Raw genomic sequence first — 21858 nt, 5'->3', positions numbered from 1 at the left:
AACTTTACAACGCGTGACTGTGGTCATGCAAAAGAAACCATGGAACATATAACACAATACCCGATTCACAAATACAAAGGAGGCATCACAGTAATGCATTCCGCTACTCCTGGGGCTCCTGGATATGAAAGTATATTGTTGCTCTCCATCTGTATCATCCATATGATGAGGTCAAATACAAAACAAATCAAGTTGACCAGTAGCATGCTACTAGAACGAGGTGGCAGGAGCACATAAATAAATGGATTACTAACAGCCAATGAGATTCCTCAAAAGGACACTCACTGTTGACATTGGCCTGTAAGTCGACCGTTGCAGCCTCAAAATATCCCTCCAAAAACGGGGGCCAGCTTAAATGCCGAGTATAAAAGTGAACTGTCAGCATGGGTGTGGGTGGTTGCCATTTTGAATTGTCATCAGCATGTCGGTGGCTCGGTCCTAAACTGCCACACATGTTTGCAACACAGCCTGTATTGCCTGCCTGATCCCTTGCACCCAGTTACAAGGTACTGGTATGCAAAACATGCATGTGTGTGGTGAAAAATTGAGGCTGACTATGAATGGTTGTATAGATTCTCATTGCTGAAAAAGAGGGTTGACTTATATACCAAGTATATGCAAAAACATGATTTTGGGGGCTGTAAAAAGTGGGATTTCTTATACTCTGGGTTATTTATATTGAAATTTACAGTATTTACAATAGACACGGCTTCAGTTGACAATGACTGAATAAATTCAATCCTCGTTTACTACACATGATTACACAACATTATTCAATTTAGTTTTGTCTTAGTTGTTGGTAACTGAATAGGTTTTACTTTCTTTATAATAGATGGGATTACAGGAGTTCTATTAAACGCAATCCATGTTCAGGATTATAAATACACCATTCAAATTATAAAATATTAACAGTAAAATTTTTTTGAAATATCACATTCAACTCCAAATACAAAAAAAACATTAATGAATACCAGCTCTTGTTTGGTCAGCACCTTGTACTGTTAATCAGAAGAGCTTCCATTTTGGTAATCCTGATGATACCACTAACATTCACAAATAAATGTACTGAGAATTTAACAATTACGATGATTTAAAAGTATTCATTCAATAGTCCTTTTCCAAAATGTAAAATTAAACGTACCTCAATGAAAGAGTCGATATGCATCATCAAAGCTTGAGTTCTACTGATGATGAACTGGTTCACACAAGCAACAGCATGAGACCTAAAAGCATTGCAGCATTTTTGTATCAGAAAATATATTACATCAAATTTAGTTACTTCTGTCAAATTTACAAGTTTTCTATTGCAAACTAATGCTGATGATTTTCAAAAGTGTTTTGCAACCAATTATTTGTTTTTAAAAAGCCTTAAGATTGGGAGTAATTAAAAATTCAGCCATCTTTAATTGTAGCAAATTACACAATTACAAACCAAAAGTCTAACTAAGCAAGAATAGAAAACAAGATGCTTAAAGTTACCAAATTTATTATGCTTAACTAAACCTATATTTTTGAACAAATTAACGATTTACCTACTAATTCCATAAGACCCCATGAATTCATTCCAGTAGTCAAATTATGGCTGGCTCATACATCAACTTCCTTTTCCTGCTCAATCGCACATTTTAGTGCCCCCCTCACACACAAACAAAAAGCCGATCAATCTTGAATATGCTGATCAGTTGAGCAAAATAAAGACTTTCAAAGATTCAAATCCCTCAGAGTGGAGAAACTTCCCATCTCAGTTCAAAAAATAGCTGACCCCTTATTGTCAGACAATTGTTCCTGAGCTGCAGAATCTCCAGCCAGGATAAAGCTTCAAGCCCTCTAATCATTTTCTACATTTCAATGAGATCACCTTTTTGCACCAGAGAATATAGGTCCATTCCACTCGATCCTTTCTGATAGAAAAACTCTCACCACAGGAATTAATTTAGTGAATGTTGCACTTCCTCCAAGGCAAGGAGACCAAAACACAGTACACGGTATTCCACGTGTAGTCTCTCTAAAATCCTATATTATTGCAGCAAGACTTTGATACTTATACTCCAAACCTTTTGCAATAAAGGCTAGTTACACCCTCAACAAATCGAAGAACTTTACCATTCATAAGCGTTGACTCTGCCTAATCATTGTGTTTTTCAGAGCACTCTTAAAAGTAAATTTGAACATTTTCCCTACTATTGATATCGGCTAATTAGCCTAGTTACCTTTTTTCCCTCCCAGTCTCTTTCCTTAAACAGTATTACTGCCATGCCAAGTCACCTGTTGTTATATCATGCTGCACTAAGAACTCGTGTGCAAATCAGTCATTCCACTAAAAGGAATTTCAGCTTAAATTCATTCAATTATGATCACAAATTAAAAAGCCTAGCTGGTCAAAGGCATTAATCACTTCAGGACAGACCCTTGCACTAGACTGCAAGAAAAATATATTCAGGATACCCTTTTATGTTCACTTTTGTTTCAAGCTGACTTTCTACCCATGAGATATGAAGCAATAAGCAAATAAGCTGTCATTCTGAATTAAAAATAAAAATAGAGTAAACTTCATACAGAAGTGAACCTGCACAATGTGAGTGAGGACTTATGGAACTGATAACTAAACTCCAAAAGTGGGCATTGAACATATGGTAGCATATTCATAACTTCAATCTCAGGTGCTTCCACTTGCTCCGGACGGGGAGCTAGGACGAGGTTGGATCTGTAAAAGGTCGCGCCGGATCAGGCACACCGGCGGACCGAGTGGGTGACACTAAGGGTGTCTGCTGACCAGGATGTGACATGCATTGGTGATGTTGGTGGTTGCGACGGCGGGTAGTAGTGGTGGGGAAGAAGAATCGTAAAGTTCTATCCCATTTTAGAAGAAACCCATCAAGGTGGGAATTTTGAATATCCCAATCCATCCACTTGCAATATTCTGTCCTATCTCTGCATGCATGGTAAATTGTATATTTAGTACATCAGCCCACAACGCATCTTTTTAAAAGTTTAAAGATTCAAAACTCATTGACAAATGAGTATCCATTTGTAAATACCATAAATAGTCCAAGTGACACAAATTCAGTTTCACACACAAAAGGGACAGCTGAAGTTGCACAGTGCCACATATTCCCACGGTTTAACTAGTTAAAGGAAATATTTTGTGTTGTTTAATTGTAAGCATACATATAGTACATAAATCACTTTTCTTCAAATAAAAGTGCCTGAGAATTAAATGTGTTGCATAATGAAGTAGCGACTTCTTGGCTCCTAAGAACCTCCTAGATGTGTGGGAGCCGATTTGGAAAAGCTTGACCGACTTCAGATATGTTCTTCTCAAAATACCTTTGTTTCAGTTTCCTGGCTAACTGTCCCATTACTTTTTCTCTCATGTTTCTGTGCTTTGTCTGCTGCATCCCTACATGTTCTAAGATGAGGGATGAGCTAAAACTAGGCTAAATTAATATTTCAAGATTAGCAGAAAAATCTAACCAAAAAGATTGCATGTTTACAGAAGTTTAGGAGAAAATTGATGTGGCGTAAGACTAATGCCAATTGTTATTTCAGTAGCAGAATATCTTTAAATTTATAAACACAAAAGTCAGATTAATTGAAAAGTGTTATGGACAGCTTGAGAATATCAATATCAAAAATCATACAAGTATGCATTAAACTTACCTAATCTTGGAACTGCTGTGTTTAAAAAATTGCAGAAATTTAGGAATCATGACATTGAGAGGTCTATCCAGAATGTCACTGTCTAAAATCTCAGCAGAGTCTTCACATATCTTCTGAAGAGCACCAAAGGCTCCCTAAAAAGAGGAGAAAATACAAAAAATTTATTTCAAGCAAATGTGGTTCTGCTTTATGATTTGGAAGTCACCTTTAACAGCACTTTTGACACTGCGATAACTTATGACTTCACTGAAAACTAGTCTTAGAAAATACAGCATGGAAGCAGCTGAACCTGATACAAAGGAATATGAATCGATAACCCCATTAGATAAGTGTTTAGAAGGCAATTGAACATAAAATAAAGGGCACACCTGCATCGTAATTAAAAACCACGTCTCCAATCTCCATCCCTGTCATTTTAAACTTTACAGAAATATCAGGTTATTTAGAAATCCGAGGAGGCAGACCGAAAGAAATACTCTCCCTGTAACATTTTGAAAAAATATACATTTTGAGTATCTAATTCTTTTTTTTTCCCCAATTAAGGCTAAAGGGCAATCCAGCATGGCCAATTCACCTACCCTGCACATCTTTGGGTTGTGGGGAGGAGACCCACGCAGACACTGGGAGAATGTGTGAACTACATACCGACACTCTCCTTGCAACATAATAGCAAGAAAACACAACATCCTTTTAAAGCTGGAAAGGAAATCATTAGCTGTACTATAAAAGCTGTGCACCAAGGGATCATTCTAATTGTTTAGATTGACGTTCACTAGTGAAATTGTGGTTGCTAAGGGGACTCTCGTATAGCAAATAATTGAAGGAGATGCAGCTGGTACGAGTCTGAACAAACATGCAGTGATGCCCGTATATGGTGAGGAAGCAGTTCTTCAGCAACAATGCCAATATAAACTTCCTGTTTTTAAAATCATATTACTGGTTAAAAAACCTGGCACCAAAGAATTCAAAAAACATGGCATTTAAAGATAAAAGTAATTTATTTTTCATTTGAACTGATACCGACTGAAGATATTTTTAACATTCAAACTTCACTTTCCAGCAAATACCTTAAGGATTTTTTCAAATGGAATTGAAGAATATAAACTTCATTCAGAAGAGTTTTCGGAATTAAAGTAGCTACCTGGTATCACCTTGAGGTTTTTTTGGTGCACAATTATTTTTGCAGTGTAAGAGATTGAAAGCTTTGAACATTTATCAAGTTCATTCACCCCATTTACTGGAACTTGAAATAAAAGCCACAATTGCAGAGGCCTAGTCGGCACAAAAGCTTAGAATCAACAATCAACTGCACATAGACTTGGTTTCAAATATGGCTACTGAAAGCAACCCAATTTAACCCACAACCCACAAAAGTAATTTAGAACTAAAATGAGACTTGTAGACATTGTTTTTTTGTGGGGCGCGGGAGTGGGTGACAGAATAAATGGTTTGTGAATTCAACTCTGCTTCTACGGTGAAATAAAGATGTCAAATTCCATCGCTGCCATATTCATATGCAAATGATGACAAAGGGATAAAAAGAAACAGAAGAGCTATATATATTATATAAACATAAATTTTCAATTTGGTGCCTTTTTAAGCATTCAATATAAAAACTATATTTTACGCTGAATAATATTGATTGCTTAGCTACACTCCAGTGGTTACAGAATATTTCAGGGTAAGAAGCAGAGTTCCACAACAGAAGTTTATATATTTTTTTAAATGATTGAACTGACCAAGTACAGATTAGTATTAGATACATTTTCATATGACCTTGGTGTCCAGTGTACAATTTCTACATTTGTGGATGCTAGAAAACTTGGAAGTATTGTGAACTGTGAGGATAGTGCCGAACTTAAAATGAAAGACATGGTGGCGGAAAGAGCAGTCAAGTGGTAGATGAAATTTAATGCAAGGTAGTGTGAAGTGATTGATTTTGAGAGGAGAACACAGCAATATAATACAAAATAAAGGGTACAGTTCTAAGGGGTGCAGGATATATATGTACATTGAAGGTGGCAGGAAAGATTGAGAGCATGGTTAATGAAGCATACAGCATTTGGTGCTTTATCAAAAAGAGCACAGGGCCCAAAAGCAAGGAAGTTAAATACAACTCTGGTTTGGTTTGAATTGGAGTATTATGTTCAGTTGCGAGCATCACATTTTAGGAAGGATGTTAGGTAAATGCATTAGAGAGCGTGCAGTAAAGATTCATGACAACGGTTCTAAGGATGAGGAACTTCAGCTTCAGAGAAAGATTGAAGACGTTGGGACTGCTGCTCTTGGAGACGGGTGCTAGATTTGATAGAGGCATTCTAAGTCATGAGAGATGTGGACACAATAGATAGAGAAACTGACGGACAACAGACAATGAAGAACCAGAGGTAGTTGACAAAGGAAGCAACGGTGAATGAGGAAAAATAACTTTTCTCGCAACAAGTGGTTCAGACGTGGATCTGACACTGCCCGAGTTTGTTGGAGACAGGATCAATTGAAACCTTTGAAAGAGGAATTGACAGGGATGGGGCACTCAGTGGCTCCTTCAGAGGCGCAGCACAGATGTGATGGATCAAGGCCTCCCCCTGTGCTGTAACCATTTTATGATTCCAGAATCTTTTTCATGAAAAAAAAATGAAATGAAAATCGCTTATTTTCATGAGTAGGCTTCAATGAAGTTACTGTGAAAAAGCCTCTAGTCGCCACATTCCGGCACCTGTCCGGGGAGGCTGGTACGGGAATCGAACCATGCTGCTGGCCTGCTTGGCTTGGTCTGCTTTAAAAGCCAGCGATTTAGCCCAGTGATTACACAGCAGTCAATTATGCAAGTCAATATGGTAGAATTCTGCACAGCTTTACTAGTTAGGTTCTTGCCACTAATAGTGATTGCATTGGTGTCGATACATTTAGCCCACTATCGGTGACTAAAACTGCATCTATGATCCTTGTCCTCGAGTATTTGAGCAAGAAATCAAAGCTTTGTGAACGTAATTATTTTTAGATCATTCCACTGGTTCAATTTTCAAGACAACTGTGGTATCATCTGTTTAACAGTTAAACTGTATTGTTAATTGAATTGTGATTTTGTGTCTGCTCGTGAACTTTTGAAAAAAAGTCTACTTTTTACATTTATCATGTTTAAAATCTCAAGTGAGCTTATTGATATCATAACGCCCTGAATCCAATAAAGCTGAAATATATGAATACAAATAGTAAATTAAACACAAATTGATATTGGAAAACAGCTGTCAGTCTAAGCAAAATAATTTATATAATGCTAATTCTAATTGGGCAGCTGTGGTCAAGAGAAGCTCCTAGGGTCTCTGCTGCTCCTAATTAGAGAAATAACTTACAAGACAAATTATTCGACTGTCATGGAATCTCTAAACATAACAATTATTGACTTAAATGAAATATGTACATGTGCAATCCGACAATTTTTATCTCTGCTACCCAAAATAGCCGGCTCCTTTGTAATGGACTTCTGTGCAATGGTTAGCATTATTTGCCTGATGCAGTTGGTTGACCAAGAAAGCATGGATGCAATTGGCGAGGACTGTATTTGTTTAAAAAATGACTGAACATTCTCCTCTACATTTGTTATGCTTTTACTCCCCATTACCAAGTACAGAACATAGAACATACAATGCAGAAGGAGGCCATTCGGCCCGAGTCTGCACCGACCCACTTAAGCCCTCACTTCCACCATATCCCTGTAATCCAATAACCCCATCTAACCTTTTTGGACACTAAGGGCAATTTATCATGGCCAAGCCACCTAACCTGCACGTCTATGGACTGTGGGAGGAAACCGGAACACCTGGAGGAAACCCACGTAGACACGGGGAGAACGTGCAGACTCCGCAGACAGTGACACAGTGGGGAATCGAACCTGGGACACTGGCGCTGTGAAGCCACAGTGCTAGCCACTTGTGCTACCCAAGTAGTTACCATTCAAGGTTAGCCAGAAGCCGTTTGGCACAGCATGTGCAACTCAGCTAATGCTATACCCCAAGGCTGAAAATTCTCACTGTAGGTCCATATTTCCTTTTGAAAGCCATGATTGAACCTGCCTCAATTACACTCTCAGGCAGTGTATTCCAGAGCCTAACGACCTGCGTAAAAATTAAATATTTCCTCCTGTTGTCTTTTGTTAATCACCTTAAATCAGCGTCCTTTGGTTCTCCCAAAATTCACTGTTCAGGGGTGAAATTCTCCGAATCGCCTGGGGGCGCCTAAAATCCCGCCCCCGCCGTGGCAGAGATTCTCCGCCACCCGGGAAGTGGCGGTGGCAGGAATCTCGCCACTCCGATCGGAGAGGCCCCTGCGGTGATTCTCCGGCCCGCATGGGCCGAAGTCCCGCCGCTGGGAGGCCTCTCCCGCCGTCGAGGTTTAAACCACCTCTGGAACGGCGGGCTCAGCGGCGCGAGCAGGCCCCCGGGGTCCTGGGGCGATCGAACCCCGGGGGGGTGCCCCCACGGTGGCCTGGCCCGCGATCGGGGGCCCCCGCTCAGACTCCGGGCCAGTGCCCTGGCTGCACTATTTTCTTCCGCGTCCGCCACGGCCTCCGCCATGGCAGAAGCGGAAGAGAACCCCACATCGCGCATGCGCCGGCAGTGACGTCAGCGGCCAGCTGCCGCTGACGTCACTGCCGGTGCATGCGCGGACCGGCGAAAGCCTTTCGGCCAGCCCCGCTGCCGGGGGCGCCGGTCTTCTGGTGGCAACCGCTCCGGCGCGGGGCTGGCCCCCAAAGGTGGGGAGAATTCCCCACCTTTGGGGAGGCACGACCCCCGAGTGGTTGGCGCCACTCCCCTACTCCGGGACCCTCCGTCACGCCGGGAAGGGGAGAATGCCGCCCCAGATTCCTTATGATTTTGAATACCTGCATCAATTCGCCTCTCAACCTTCTTTTCTCCAAGAAACATTGTCCTAGCTCCTCCAATCCACGGCCAAAACTTTCTGGCCGTACACGCCGGCAGAATCTTCCTTTCCAGCTGACAGCGCCGCCCACTCAGCGTTTCCTGGTGGCAAGGAGTGCATTCAAAGGGGAACCCCGTTGACAGTAGCAAGATCACAAGATTCCACCACCAGCCAATGGGATGGACTGTCTCCACAAAACATGAGGCGGGGTGCCCAGAAAGTTCCGCCCTATCTATCTGAAGATCCCCATCCCTGGAACCATTTTATGAATCTTTTTGCACTCGGTCTGATAAACAACAGGCAGATTACAAAGCTCCTTTCACAACCACTGGACATCTCAAGAGAATAATGCAGTCAAGGAAGTGATTTTTGAAGTGGAGTCCGTTTTATTTGTGATGCATTCTATACAGTTAACATAGCTGCCTTGCTTTAGTACTTTTAGAACATATTTATAAAGCCCAGAATCCCTTATTAACGTATCTCTCAACCTACCGACATCTTCAATGATTTATGCACATATACCCCCCTCCTAGTCCCTCTGCTCCTGCACCCTCTTTTGAATTGTACTCCATTTTATATGCCTCTCCCATTCTTACTAAAATGAATCATTTTACATTTCTCTGCAATGAATTACATCTGCTACCTTCCACTCACCCCATCAACCTGCCTATATCCTTTTGAAATTCAACACTATCCTCTTCAAAGTTCACATTGCCTCCAAAATATATATATATGGTATAGACACATCAACCCTTGGAGACCACCACAATAACACCCTCTAGCCCAAATAACAACCATTAATCAATACTCTTAGGCAGCACCTTCCAAGCCCACAACCACTACCATCTAGAAGGACAAGAGCAACAGATGCTTAGGAACCTGGAGGTTCCCCTCTCAAGTTACTCACCACCCAGACTTGAAAATATATCGCCACTACCTCATTGTCGCTGGGTCAAAATCCTGCAACACCCTCCCTCACAGCATTGTGGGTGCTACACCTCAGGGACAGCAGTTTAAGAAGGCACATCACCACCACCTTCTGAAGGGAAACTAGGGATGGGCAATAAATGCTGGCCTAACCAGCGACACCCTTATCCCGTAAATCCCGAGGGCAGCACGGTAGCACAGTGGGTAGCACTGTTGCTTCACAGTTCCAGAGTCCCAGGTTTGATTCCCAGCTTGGGTCACTGTCTGTGGAGTCTGCACGTTCTCCCTGTGTCTGCGTGGGTTTCCTCCAGGGCTCCGGTTTCCTCCCACAAGTCCAGAAAGACGTGCTGTTAGGTAATTTGGACATTCTGAATACTCCCTCTGTGTACCCGAACAGGCGCCGGAATGTGGCGACTAGGGGCGTTTCACAGTAACTTCATTGCAGTGTTAATGTAAACCTACTTGTGACAATAAAGATTATTAAAAGAATACATTTTTAAAATTCTCTTTCTGGTCACTCAACCAATTTCGTATCGATATTACTACTGTCCCTTTCATTCCATGAGCTCTAACATTGTTCACAAATCTGTTGTGCAGCACAAAATCAAATACCTTTTGAGTCAGAGTTTGGCAGCACAGAAAGGGGCCCTTTTGCCCACCATGTCTACACTGGCCATCAAGCATCTATTTATTCTAATCCCCATCTATTTATTCTAATCCCATTATCCAGCGCTTTGTCTGTAGACTTGTATGCTACGGCAATACAAGTGCTCATCTAGATCATAGAATAGAATTTACAGGGAAGGTCGTCATTCGGCCCATCAGGTCTGCAGCACCCCTTGGTAAGAGCACCCTACTTAAGCTCACGCCTCCACCCTATCCCTGTAACCCAGTTACCCCACCTAACCTTTTGGACACTAAGGGGCAATTCAGCATGGCTCATCTTTGGACTGAGAGAGGAAACCAGAGCACCCGGAAGAAACCCACGCAGACATGAGGAGAAAGCGCAAACTCCACACAGAAAGTCACCAGAGGCTGGAATTGAACCCGGGACGGTGGAGCTGCGAGGCAGCAGTGCTAACCACTGTGTCGCCATGCAACCCGAAATACTTCTTAAATGTTTTGGGTTACTGCCTCTACCACCCCTTCAGGCAGTGAGTTGCCGATTCCCACCACCCTCTGGGTGAAAAGCTTTTACCCCAAATTCCCTCTAAATCTCTTGGCTATTACCATAAATCTATATCCCTTATTATTGACTCCACAATTAAGGGAAAAAGTTTCTTCCTACCTACCCCCTTCATAATTCTGTACACCTCAATCAGTGCCCCCTCTGCCATCTCTGCTCAAAAGAAAACAACTCCAGCCTAACCAGCCTTTCTTCATAGCTGAAATGCGCCAACCTAGGCAACACCCTGGGGAATCTCCTCTTTACCCTTCCCAGTGCAATCACATCCTTCCTACAGTGTACACAGTACTCTAGCTCTGGCCCAACAAGTGTTTCATACCGCTCCATCATAAAAACAATTTTCGACAAGACCCCCTGCCACTAAGCCAATTTTAGATCCAATTTGCCAAATTGCCCTGGATCCTATGGGCTCTTACCTCCTTGATCAGTCTCCAACGCACAACTGTGTCAAAAGTCTTATTAAAGTCCATGTAGACTACATGAACTGTACTGCCCTCATCTACATACCTAGTCATTTCCTCGAAAAATTAAATTAAATTTGTTAGACATTATCTCCCTTTGACAAAGCTATGCTGACTACCTCTCATAATCCTTGCCTCTCAGAGTAATTCTGCCCCTCAGAAAATGCTCCAATAATTTCCCTACCGCCGATGTTACTCAATGGCCTGTAATTACCTGGTTTTTACCTACTCCCCTTCATGAATATTGGTATTATAATATCCCGCACGGGACTTATGGGGTCAGAATGGTTATCTTCCGCATGGTCTGCAGAGTATGTGCTCCCCCATTGAGGGGCAGGGGAACTCTATTAACCATTATATAAAAGGTGGACCAGTAAAGCACTGACAGACAAAAGGATCTACAGGGTAGTGTAAATAACGTTACTATAAATAAACCCAAGTTCTTTATTTTTTTCAGTTTGGACTCCCTGTGTCCTTATTAAGCTGGTGATGAGGAGTAAAGTTGTTTGCTGTCAATGCTGTAACCTACTCAGCTGATCCACCTCCCTGATTTATTTGGACTCAGGTTGGAGCCAATTATTTTGCAATGCCTATTTAGATGACTGTGTTGAAGACAGGCACCAGTATGCAGAAAGGATGCATTACTTCTTCCGGGCCAGCAATATCAAAGAACGAACGCCAAATGATCATACTGCTGATCGCCTGCAGAGCACAGACGTTCAGAGTGATCCAGTGTCTCACGTATCTGGCCGCGCGAGATACGCATTCGTCCGACCAACCCATGGCACAACTCTTTAACCCGATCCCATCAGTAATCGTTCAAACATATTGTTTTAATACGGCGAAGAGGATCCCTGGTGAGTCAGTAACTGAATTCATATCACAGCTGCAGAAGATAGCCAATGTTTAGAATATGGAACTTTTGGGCGAAACCACCCTGACTTTTCTAAAGGCGCCACAGATTTCTTTGTCCCGAGACAGCATGGAACATAGCGTCCAGGAAATACATGGCATCCAGGAAATACAAAGGATGGAGGTGAACATTTTGGGGCATGCCCTACGTAGCATCCCCAGAGTCTGGACCGACCATCGCAGTACTGCGGCCTTTGGGTGAAGAGCCGGCTATCGAGACGTGGGACTTCCCCAGACTCAGCTGAAGGTGATTCCAGCCCATGTGCGACATGTGAGCGCTGGTCTAAGTGTAACCGCAGGCAACAGGAGAGCCAGCAGTCCAGGAGCCCCAGTCAAGATACGAGTCAGCCCGGGGCTGGGCCTTACATCTGGATGACCATGAAGAGGCCAAGGATGCGGCGGAGATGCAGCTGAATGTTTGACAGCACCCCAAATGGAGCTGGATATGGGAGCTGCTGTTTCTGTGGTGGCGCAGAGCACCTTCAATTTTATTAAACGGGCTGTGCATATTTTGACTTTGGCTGAAACAGCGACTCATTTGGCCACTTCTACTGGGTAAGATGGAGTATTGTGGGATCCCCCCTTACTCCGGTAGTTTATGGGTGCCTTCCCCTTGTATGCAAGGAAACGGCCGTAACCTATTGTGCCGCAATTGGCCACACCAACTGCAGTTGGATTGGCGACATATCCTCCAAGTGGGTTCTGGCGGTGTGTGTGTGTGGTACTGAGCAAGTTCCCCAAGGTTTTCCAGCCTTGCTTGGGTACAAGGGTACAATTAAACATTTGACTATCTCCTCATTAAATTTACTCATTGTCCCAGCATCCACTGCACTCTGGGGATAGTGAACCCCACAGATTTACGACTCTTTGAGAAGCAATTTCTCCTCATAGATCTGCTACCTCTATGGCCTCTCATTCTAGATTGCCCCACAAGAGGAAACATCAACTCTCCATCTACTTTGCCAATACTGTTTATCATCTTATATACCTCAATTAGATCTCTTCTCATTCATCTAAACTCAAAGGAGTATAGGCCTAAAAATTGCTCAGCCTCTCTTCACAAGACAAACCACTCATCTCTGGAATCAATCTAGTGAACCTCCTTTGACTACAGCCCTCAAGTAGGGACCAAATCTGTATGCAGTACTCCAGGTGCTGTCTCACCAATGATATGTACAGTAGCAGCAACACTTCCCTTCTTTTATACTCCATTCCTTTAGCCATGTAAGGTTAATGGGGGGATTGTTGGGTTACGGGTATACGGGTTACGTGGGTTTAAGTAGGGTGATCATTGCTCGGCACAACATCGCGGGCCGAAGGGCCTGTTCTGTGCTGTACTGTTCTATGTGCCTTCCTTATTACCTGCTGTACCTGCATACTAGTTTTCTTCGATTTATGCATGAGGACACCCAGATCCCTCTGCACTGAAGCACCCCAAAGTTACACTCTATTTAGATAATAAGTTGCCTTTCTATTTTTCCTGACCAAAATGGATACCATCACACTGATCCACATTAAACTCCACCTGCCAAATTTTAGCCCTCTCACCTAACCTATCCATTTGTAAATGTATTTCCTCATTGCAATTTACTGTCCCACCTAATTTAGGTTCACGTGCAAATTTGGCTGTAGGACCTTCTAACCCTGCATCCAAGTCATTCATACATATTCTAAATTGTTGGGCCCCGAGAACCAAATCGGCACCCCACTAGTTGCATCTTGTCAACCAAACTCGCTGCCTTCTGTCGGTTAGCCAGTTCTCGATCCAAGCAATAAATGATCCCTAAATCCTTTTTTATGGAAGTCCAGATATACTACCAAATGGACTTTCCAAATATCCTGCTAGTGCTTCCTTAATAATGGATTCTAACAATTTCCAAAGAACAGATGTTAAACTAATTGGTTTTTAGTTTCCTACTTTCTGCCTCCTTCCCTTTTTGAACATGGACGTTACATTAACATTTTTCCAATCCAGGTGGCACAGTGGTTAGCATTGAGGACCCGGGTTCGATCCTGGCCTTGTGGAGTTTGCACGTTCTCCGTGTGTATGCGTGGGTCTCAGCCGCACAGCCCAAAGATGTGCAAGTTCAGTGGATTGGCCATGCTGAATTGCCCCTTAATATTGGAAAAAAAATAATCGGTACTCTAAATTTTTTTAAAATTCCAATCCACTGGAACCGTTTCAGCATCCAGGCAATTTTGGAATATTAGAACCAAAGAATCTACTATCGCCGCTGCCACTTTCCTTCAGACCCAAGGATGTGGGAAACCAGGCCCTGTGGACTTGTCTGCCTACAGTCAAAATAATTTATTCCAAGTTCCTCCCTTTCTATTACCTCTGCATTGTCCGTTACTTTTGGGATACTTCAGGACATAAATGTGAAAAGGGATTGCATGACCCCGAGTCAGAGGGCCAAATTCCTTTTGCTGTTTTGGCTGGCTCTGCTGCGCAGGAGGGCAGGAAGAAGAATGGGATGGCTATAGTGACAGGGGACGCAATCGTAAGGGGAATAGACAGGCGGTTCTGCGGACGCAATCGAGACTCCAGGATGGTATTTGCCTCCCTGGTACAAGGGTCAAGAATGTCTCGGAGCAGCTGCAGGGGCATTGGAACCAGTTCTGGGGGAGGTGGGACCAGTACAAACCGGACAGTTTGGGCAGGACTGGAACCGATGTCCTAGGGTGGGTGTTTGCTAGTGCTGTTGGGGAGAGTTTAAATTAATGTTGCAGGGGGATGGGAACCGATGCAAGAAGTCGAAGGGAAGTAAAACAGGGCCAGAAACAAAAGCAGTAAGGGGGAAAGTGTAAGGCAGAGAAGCCATAGTCAAAAATCAAAAAGGACCACAGTACAGGGTACAGTGACTGAGGGGAGTGTGAAAAGGAAGGTGGTCAATGCAGGATTGAGGGTGCTGTACCTAAATACGCGCAGTATGCGGCACAAGGTAAATGAGCTTGTTGCGCACATTGAAATTGGCCGGTACGATGTTGGCATCACAGAGACGTGGCTGCAAGAGGATCAGGGCTGGGATTGAAATATCCAAGGATATATGTCCTAACGAAAGGACAGGCAGATGGGCAACGGGGGCGCGGTTGCATTGTTAGTAAGGAATGAAGTTAAATCGATAGCAAGGAGCAATATAGGATCCGAAGGCATAGAATCTCTGTGGGTAGATTTGAGGAATTGCATTTTGCTGATGGGAGTTATGTACAAGCCCCCTAGCAGTAGTTAGAAGGTGGGGCAGAAAATAAATCGGGAGATAGAAAAGGCATATAAAAAAGGCGATATTGCAATAATCATGGGGAACTTCAATATGCAGGTAGACTGGGAAAATCAGGTTGGTAGTGGATCCCAAGAAAAGGAATTTATGGAATGTCTAAGAGATGGTTTTTTTGGAGCGGCTTGTGACAGAGCCTACGAGGGAACAGGCAATTCTGGATTTGGTGATGTGTAATGAGGCAGACTTGATTAGGGAACATAAGATGAAGGAACTCTCAGGGAGCAGTGACCACAATATGATAGAATTTACCCTGCAGTTTGAGAGGGAGAAGCTGCAATCAGATGTAATGGTATTACAATTAAATAAGGGTAACTACAAAGACACGAGGGAGGAGCTGGCCAGAGTTGATTGGAAAAGGAGCCTAGCAGGGAAGACAGTGGAACAGCAACAGCAGGGGTTTTTGGGGGTTATTAGGGAGGCACAACAGAAATTCATCCCAAGGAGGAGGAAACATGCTAAGGGGAGGACAAGGCATCCATGGCTGACAAGGGATGTCAAGGACATCATAAAAGTTAAAGAAAAAGCATATAAAGTGGTGAGGATTAGGGGGAAGCCAGAGGATTGGGAAGCCTTTAAAAGCAAGCAGAGGACAACTAAAAAAGCAATAAGGGGGTAGAAGATGAAATATGAATGCAAGCTAGCTAGTAATGTAAAGAAGATAGGAAGAGTTTTTTTCAATATATAAAAAGGTAAGAGGCAAAAATAGACATTGGACCATTGGAAAATGTGGCGGGAGAAGTAATAATAGGAAACAAAGAAATGGCAGACAAACTGAATAGGCATCAGTCTTCACGGTGGAAGACACCAGTGGGATGCCAGAGCTCCAGGAGAACCAGGGGGCAGAGGTGAGTGCAGTAATCATTACTACGGAGAAGGTTCTGGGAAACTGAAAGGTCTGAAGGTGGATAAGTCACCTGGACTGGATGGACTACACCCCAGGGTTCTAAAAGAGATAGCTGAGGAGATTGTGGAGGCATTAGTTTTAAAAAAAAATTTTTTATTTTATAAATTTAGAGTACCCAATTAATATTTTCCAATTAAGGGGCAATTTTGCGTGTTCAATCCACCTACCTTGCACATCTTTGGGTTGTGGGGGCGAAATCCACGCAAACACGGGGAGAATGTGCAAACTCCACACAGACAGTGACCCAGAGCTGGGATCAAACCTGGGACCTCTGCGCTGTGAGACTGCAGTGCTAACCTACTGAGCCACCGTGCTGCCCGTGGAGGCATTAGTGATGACCTTTCAGGAATCACTAGAGGCAGGAAGGGTCCCAGAGGACTGGAAAGTGGCGAATGTAACATCGCTGTTTAAGGGAGAGAGGCAGAAGATGGGAAATTATAGGCCGGTTAGCCTGACTTCAGTCATTGGTAAGATTTTGGAATCTGTTATTAAAGATGAGACCGCGAAGTACTTGGAAGTGCTTGGTAAAATAGGACTGAGTCAGCACGGCTTTGTCAAAGGGAGGTTGAGTCTGACAAATCTGTTGAGTTCTTTGATTAGGTAACAAGGAAGTTAGACAAAGGAGAACCAGTGGACGTGATTTATTTAGACTTCCAGAAGGCTTTGACAAGGTGCTGCAGAGATTGTTAAATAAGTTAAAAGCCCATGGTGTTAAGGGTAAGATCCCAGCATGGATAGAGGATTGGCTGACTGGCAGAAGGCAGAGAGTGGGGATAAAGAGGTCTTTTTCAGGATAGCAGCCGGTGACTAGTGATGTGCCTCAGGGGTCTGTGCTGGGACCACAACTTTTCACAATATACATTATTGATCTGGAAGAAGGAACTGAAGGCACTGTTGCTAAGTTTGCAGATGATCCAAAGATCTGTAGAGGGACAGATAGTATTGAGGGAGCGAGGGGGCTCCAGAACGATTTGGACAAGCTAGGGGAATGGTCAATGAAGTGGCAAATGAAATACATTGTGGAAAAGTGTGAGGTTATGCACTTTGAAAGGAGGAATGTAGGCATAGACTATTTTCTAAATGGGGAAATGCTTAGGAAATCAGACTTACAAAGGGACTTGGGAGTCCTTGTTCAAGATTCTCTTCAGGTTAATGTGCAGGTTCAGTCGGCAGTTAAGAAGGCAAATGCAATGTTGGCATTCATGTCAAGAGGGCTAGAATACAAGACCAGGGATGAAGAGGGATAGAATACAAGACTGAGGTTGTATAAGGCTCTGGTCATACCCCATTTGGAGTTTTGTGAGCAGTTTTGGGCCCCGTATCGAAGGAAGGATGTGCTGGCCTTGGAAAGGGTCCAGAGGAGGTTCACAAGAATGATCCCTGGAATTAAAAGCTTGTCGTACGAGGAAGGGTTGAGGACTCTGGGTCTGTACTTGTTGGAGTTTAGAAGGATGAGGGGGGGGATCTTATTGAAACTTACAGGATACTGAGAGGCCTGGATAGAGTGGACGTGGAAAGGATGTTTCCACTTGTAGGAAAAACTAGAACCAGAAGGCACGATCTCAGACTAAAGGGACGATCCTTTAAAACAAAGATGAGGAGGAATTTCTTCAGCCAGTGGGTGGTGAATCTGTGGATTGTCTGAAATGGTTGTCTTTATGTCATCGATAACTTTCTTGCTTAGCCATGGATGTTTTTTCCTCCTCTTACAATCTTTCTTCCTCTCTGGAATATACTTTAATTTGGAGGAATTGAATATCTCCTTGAACAACTGTCACTGCTTACCAACTGTCCTGCCTTTTAGTCTTCTAGGGCCAAACATGTCCTCATGTCTATGTAATTACCTTTGTTTAATTCCAGAACCCTCGTGTGGGACACAAACTGAATTTAAAATTCTGTGATGCTATGATCACTCTGCCCTAGAGGTCATTAATTAATCCCTCCTCATTACCCAATACCAAATTCAGAATAGCCTACTCCCTGGTTAGTTCCATAACATATTGCGCCAAGAAACAATCTCTAACATATTCAATCAACTCTCATTCGAGACCACCCATGCTAATTTGGGTAATCCTGTTGATCGACACGTTAAAATCACCCATAATTATTGCTGTACATTTCTTACAAGCCCCCAGTGTTTCCTGGTTTATACTGTGCCCCACTGCAAACCTACTGTTTGGGGACCTTTACTGGCAAAGCTACAACTACCTCATTTTCCTTTCAGTCTATCCTTCAGAAATACTGAGAATGCTTGGATATTCAACTCCCAGATCTTGTCTGCTTGTAACCACGTCTCAAGAATCGCCACCAAATCATACCCCTTTGTCTCTATTTTCACTGTTGACTCATTAATTGTATTCTGAATGTTTTGTGCATTTAGATACAAAGCCTTTTTATGTTTGTTCTATTATCAAAATTACCTTCTATGATTCCTTGGTGCAATATGATATTCCCTCATCCTGTCACCTCCTTTTATTTTCTGGTAACAATCAGCCTCATCATTAACCTGCACTCCTACCTTCTCCTGCAACTTGGATTTTCCAGTTTTCTATTTAAAGCCCTATCTACAGCTCTGTCAGAGATTTTACAGAGTGGTAACTGTCAGTTACCACTCTGTAAAATCCCTGATGTGTCCTCCAATACTCTAGTGTCCACCAGCCAGCTTTCAGATGCCCGAACATGCAACAGAAACCAGCCTTGCAGCAGATGAAAAAAAAAACTTTCACCTGCTCCCAATGGGGCCTAAGCCAGCCTGAGACAGGAAGGCAAACTGCCCTGTGGCAAAATACCAGCCAATTAGTTTATCTTTCTGTGATTGTGGGAGAGAAAGAAAGATAATAGAGCTGAAAGGAAGCACAACTGTTGGTACTGCAAGAGGCTTGGTGGGACAGAAGCAATGCAGGAAAACAAAGAATTTTTGCTTAAAATATATTAGAAAATCACAATACGGAATGTATGGTATTCAAGCCAAATCGATGTATATGAATAGTTTAGTGTTGCTAGCAAGATGGAAAAGGGTCGGTGGGGAGAGAAAGAGAGAGAGAGAGAAAACATGACCACTACAGCAATGACACTGATAGGTCAGAAAAATGTGCCCATTCTTGCTCTTCCTACAGATATCATTCAGGTTACAGCCATTGATGTCTGCAGCACAGAAAAGGCCCTTCGGCCCATCGCGCCTGCCCCAGTCAAAAACCTCCCCCTGCAGTGGTTCCCTTGACTCCTGTTCAAACTTCTCCACATGTCTCCAGACATTTATCAGGAGTTCAATTTGAAAAGGTGCACACCATGATCCTGACACCCTGGCTGGATTGTACTGTACAGCAATTAAGGTACTTTTTGCATGCCTTTAGAATGTCCATTGTCCATTCTGATGATGATTCTGGATTGACATAATCATCATTATTCACTGGAGCGCACCTGCCTCAAAGAATTATGGTAGATTCTCGGACAGTTACTATTTATGTCCCTTTGGGAATGTACTGTCCACACTGGTCATGTTTCTTGCATTACAATAGTGACTGCACTTAACGTCTCGTGGTCATGAAAACACTTGCATTTATGCAACTCTTTCATAATTTTGGTGTTTCCAGTGACTGAACAACTGGACATTCATTGAATGAAATCCTTTCGTGATGAAAGATGACAGTATTAGGGAATGGGGATGACAATTTACGCCTTGGGGAATCCTGTTACACTAAAACAGTGCCTTGTTACACCGATGAGCAATGACCACTGATGAATATACTAGCCAACTGTAGCAACCAATGCACAAGTCAATTTTTTTTATTTCTTAGTAGAGGCAAAGGTTCATGTTATATATGCCCCCAGATGCAACTTAAATGATCCTGTAGTGTAGACGTTCACTGAGCATAACTTCTGTAAATTCACACTAGTGAGGCAGTTTTGTAAGCATTGGCTGAGATGGAGACAGAGATAGTGTCGAATTAATCTTACCCCTCTGCATTCCTCCTCTTACCCTGAAGAACACAAACATGAAGGAAACTGTAATGGGTGTACTATTATGTATCTGTTGAATGTCTTGTTAAAATAAAGAGAAAGCCTCGGAGCAATACTTATTGAACAATATAATAAGGTTTTAATGAAAATAACCCCCCCCCCCCCCCCCCCCCCCCAAAATGTAATTAATTAGGAAGTAAACATAGTAATTCAAAGGTATTGTGCAGTGTCCCTCTAAATACACTTTCACCTGTCAGAAACTGAGCATCAATGCGGCACAATTCACGCAATTATGTTTTCAGCAACAGACAGACCATAAGTGGAGGAAGTACAAAAGCTGCTAGTTTTCACCAGAATATTGTTTAAGTACAATTTATATACAATAACATGACGCCACTTACAGAAATTGTCTTCACTTTTAGTGGAAAATCTGAAGTCATTAAAGACAAGGGCATAGAATTGAATGTCAATACCTTACTTTTCACTTCCAATCAATCTAGAATTTCCCAAAATGTAGAAGATAGGAAAATTCAAATAATTATTGTTTAGGCTAGTTTTTAGGTAATGCTAATACTATTTTAATTAAAATATCAAAGGCATACTGTTCCCAAAGTAGGACCTTTCACACCGTTATCGATTGGTTTGACAACTGTTCAAATTACATTCTAAAATTACCAAAATCTACAAAACACACTTACTTCACATGTGTTGTAATCTTCTGAATCCAAAAGTGCACACAATTTAGGCAAGAGATCTGGCCAGTTTTGTAGCTCACCCTTTGAGGCTATGGTTGTAATCAAGATTCCTGGAACAACACAAGATTAACAACATTTCTGTCTCAAATTCCACCACCTGAAACACAGGCTAGAGAAGTGGTGTCAATTACTATCAATTTTTAGAGAAAATTTACAATATAATTATCTAAGTCAGGGATGCATGCTTCTATTTAAAACTTCTATCCAAAACTTGAATTACTTTTAAAATATATTTGTTCTTGGGATGGCAGTGATGTTGGCAAGGTTTCCCCTCCCCAGTTGCCTGAAGACAATGGTAGATCTCTCCAACTGCTCCAGTGCTTATGGTGACGATGCTTCAATGTGGACCTGTGTGGATCATGGGACAGGGGCTGATTACTGTGTTTACTTAGGGATGGATATCTGGAGGGACTGAAAGCCACAGCAGAAAGTTTATTTCATTATCACCAATCATGTTAAGATGACCTTGAGGAACTTTGTTTGGTGTAATGCTGAATACAAATAGGAAAGTCAAAAGCATTTGCTTCCTAGCCAAGGTCTGAGAGTTGCAGCAGCTCAGATTAAGTAATGGAATGGTTGGGATCTAAAATTTAAAAAAATACCACACGATTTTCATATTTATATTTATTATTTATAGGCTTATCTATAATACACAAACTTCAATAAACATATACCAAATGCTATTATACTACTTCGAATAATGCAATCAGAAGCAATCTCACTAGGACTTTTGATGTGTATAAATTAAGGTAAATGACTCCTGTGATTGATTGAAGGGAAAAAAATACTTTGGCAATTCTCTCAATTTTCAGCTATACGGGACCTAAATCTTAACTGGGAAAATTATACTTCTGCTATTTATTGGCTCATCTGCGTGTTGGTTAATACATCATTT

At 42.4% G+C, this 21858-nt stretch overlaps 1 protein-coding gene across 1 annotated transcript in view; it reads right to left on the bottom strand.

Moving 5' to 3' along the window:
- Window positions 1-21858, bottom strand: part of tnpo1 (transportin 1) — a 212440-nt gene that overhangs the window by 93403 nt on the left and 97179 nt on the right. Inside the window, 3 exon segments of the mRNA XM_038805431.1 lie at window positions 1142-1223; window positions 3661-3794; window positions 20907-21013. Coding sequence (XP_038661359.1) covers window positions 1142-1223; window positions 3661-3794; window positions 20907-21013 — 323 coding nt within the window.

This window comes from Scyliorhinus canicula, chromosome 8 (genome assembly GCF_902713615.1).
Source record: "Scyliorhinus canicula chromosome 8, sScyCan1.1, whole genome shotgun sequence".
Classification (NCBI taxonomy): domain Eukaryota; kingdom Metazoa; phylum Chordata; class Chondrichthyes; order Carcharhiniformes; family Scyliorhinidae; genus Scyliorhinus; species Scyliorhinus canicula.
This window is presented reverse-complemented; position numbering and strand designations above follow the sequence as displayed.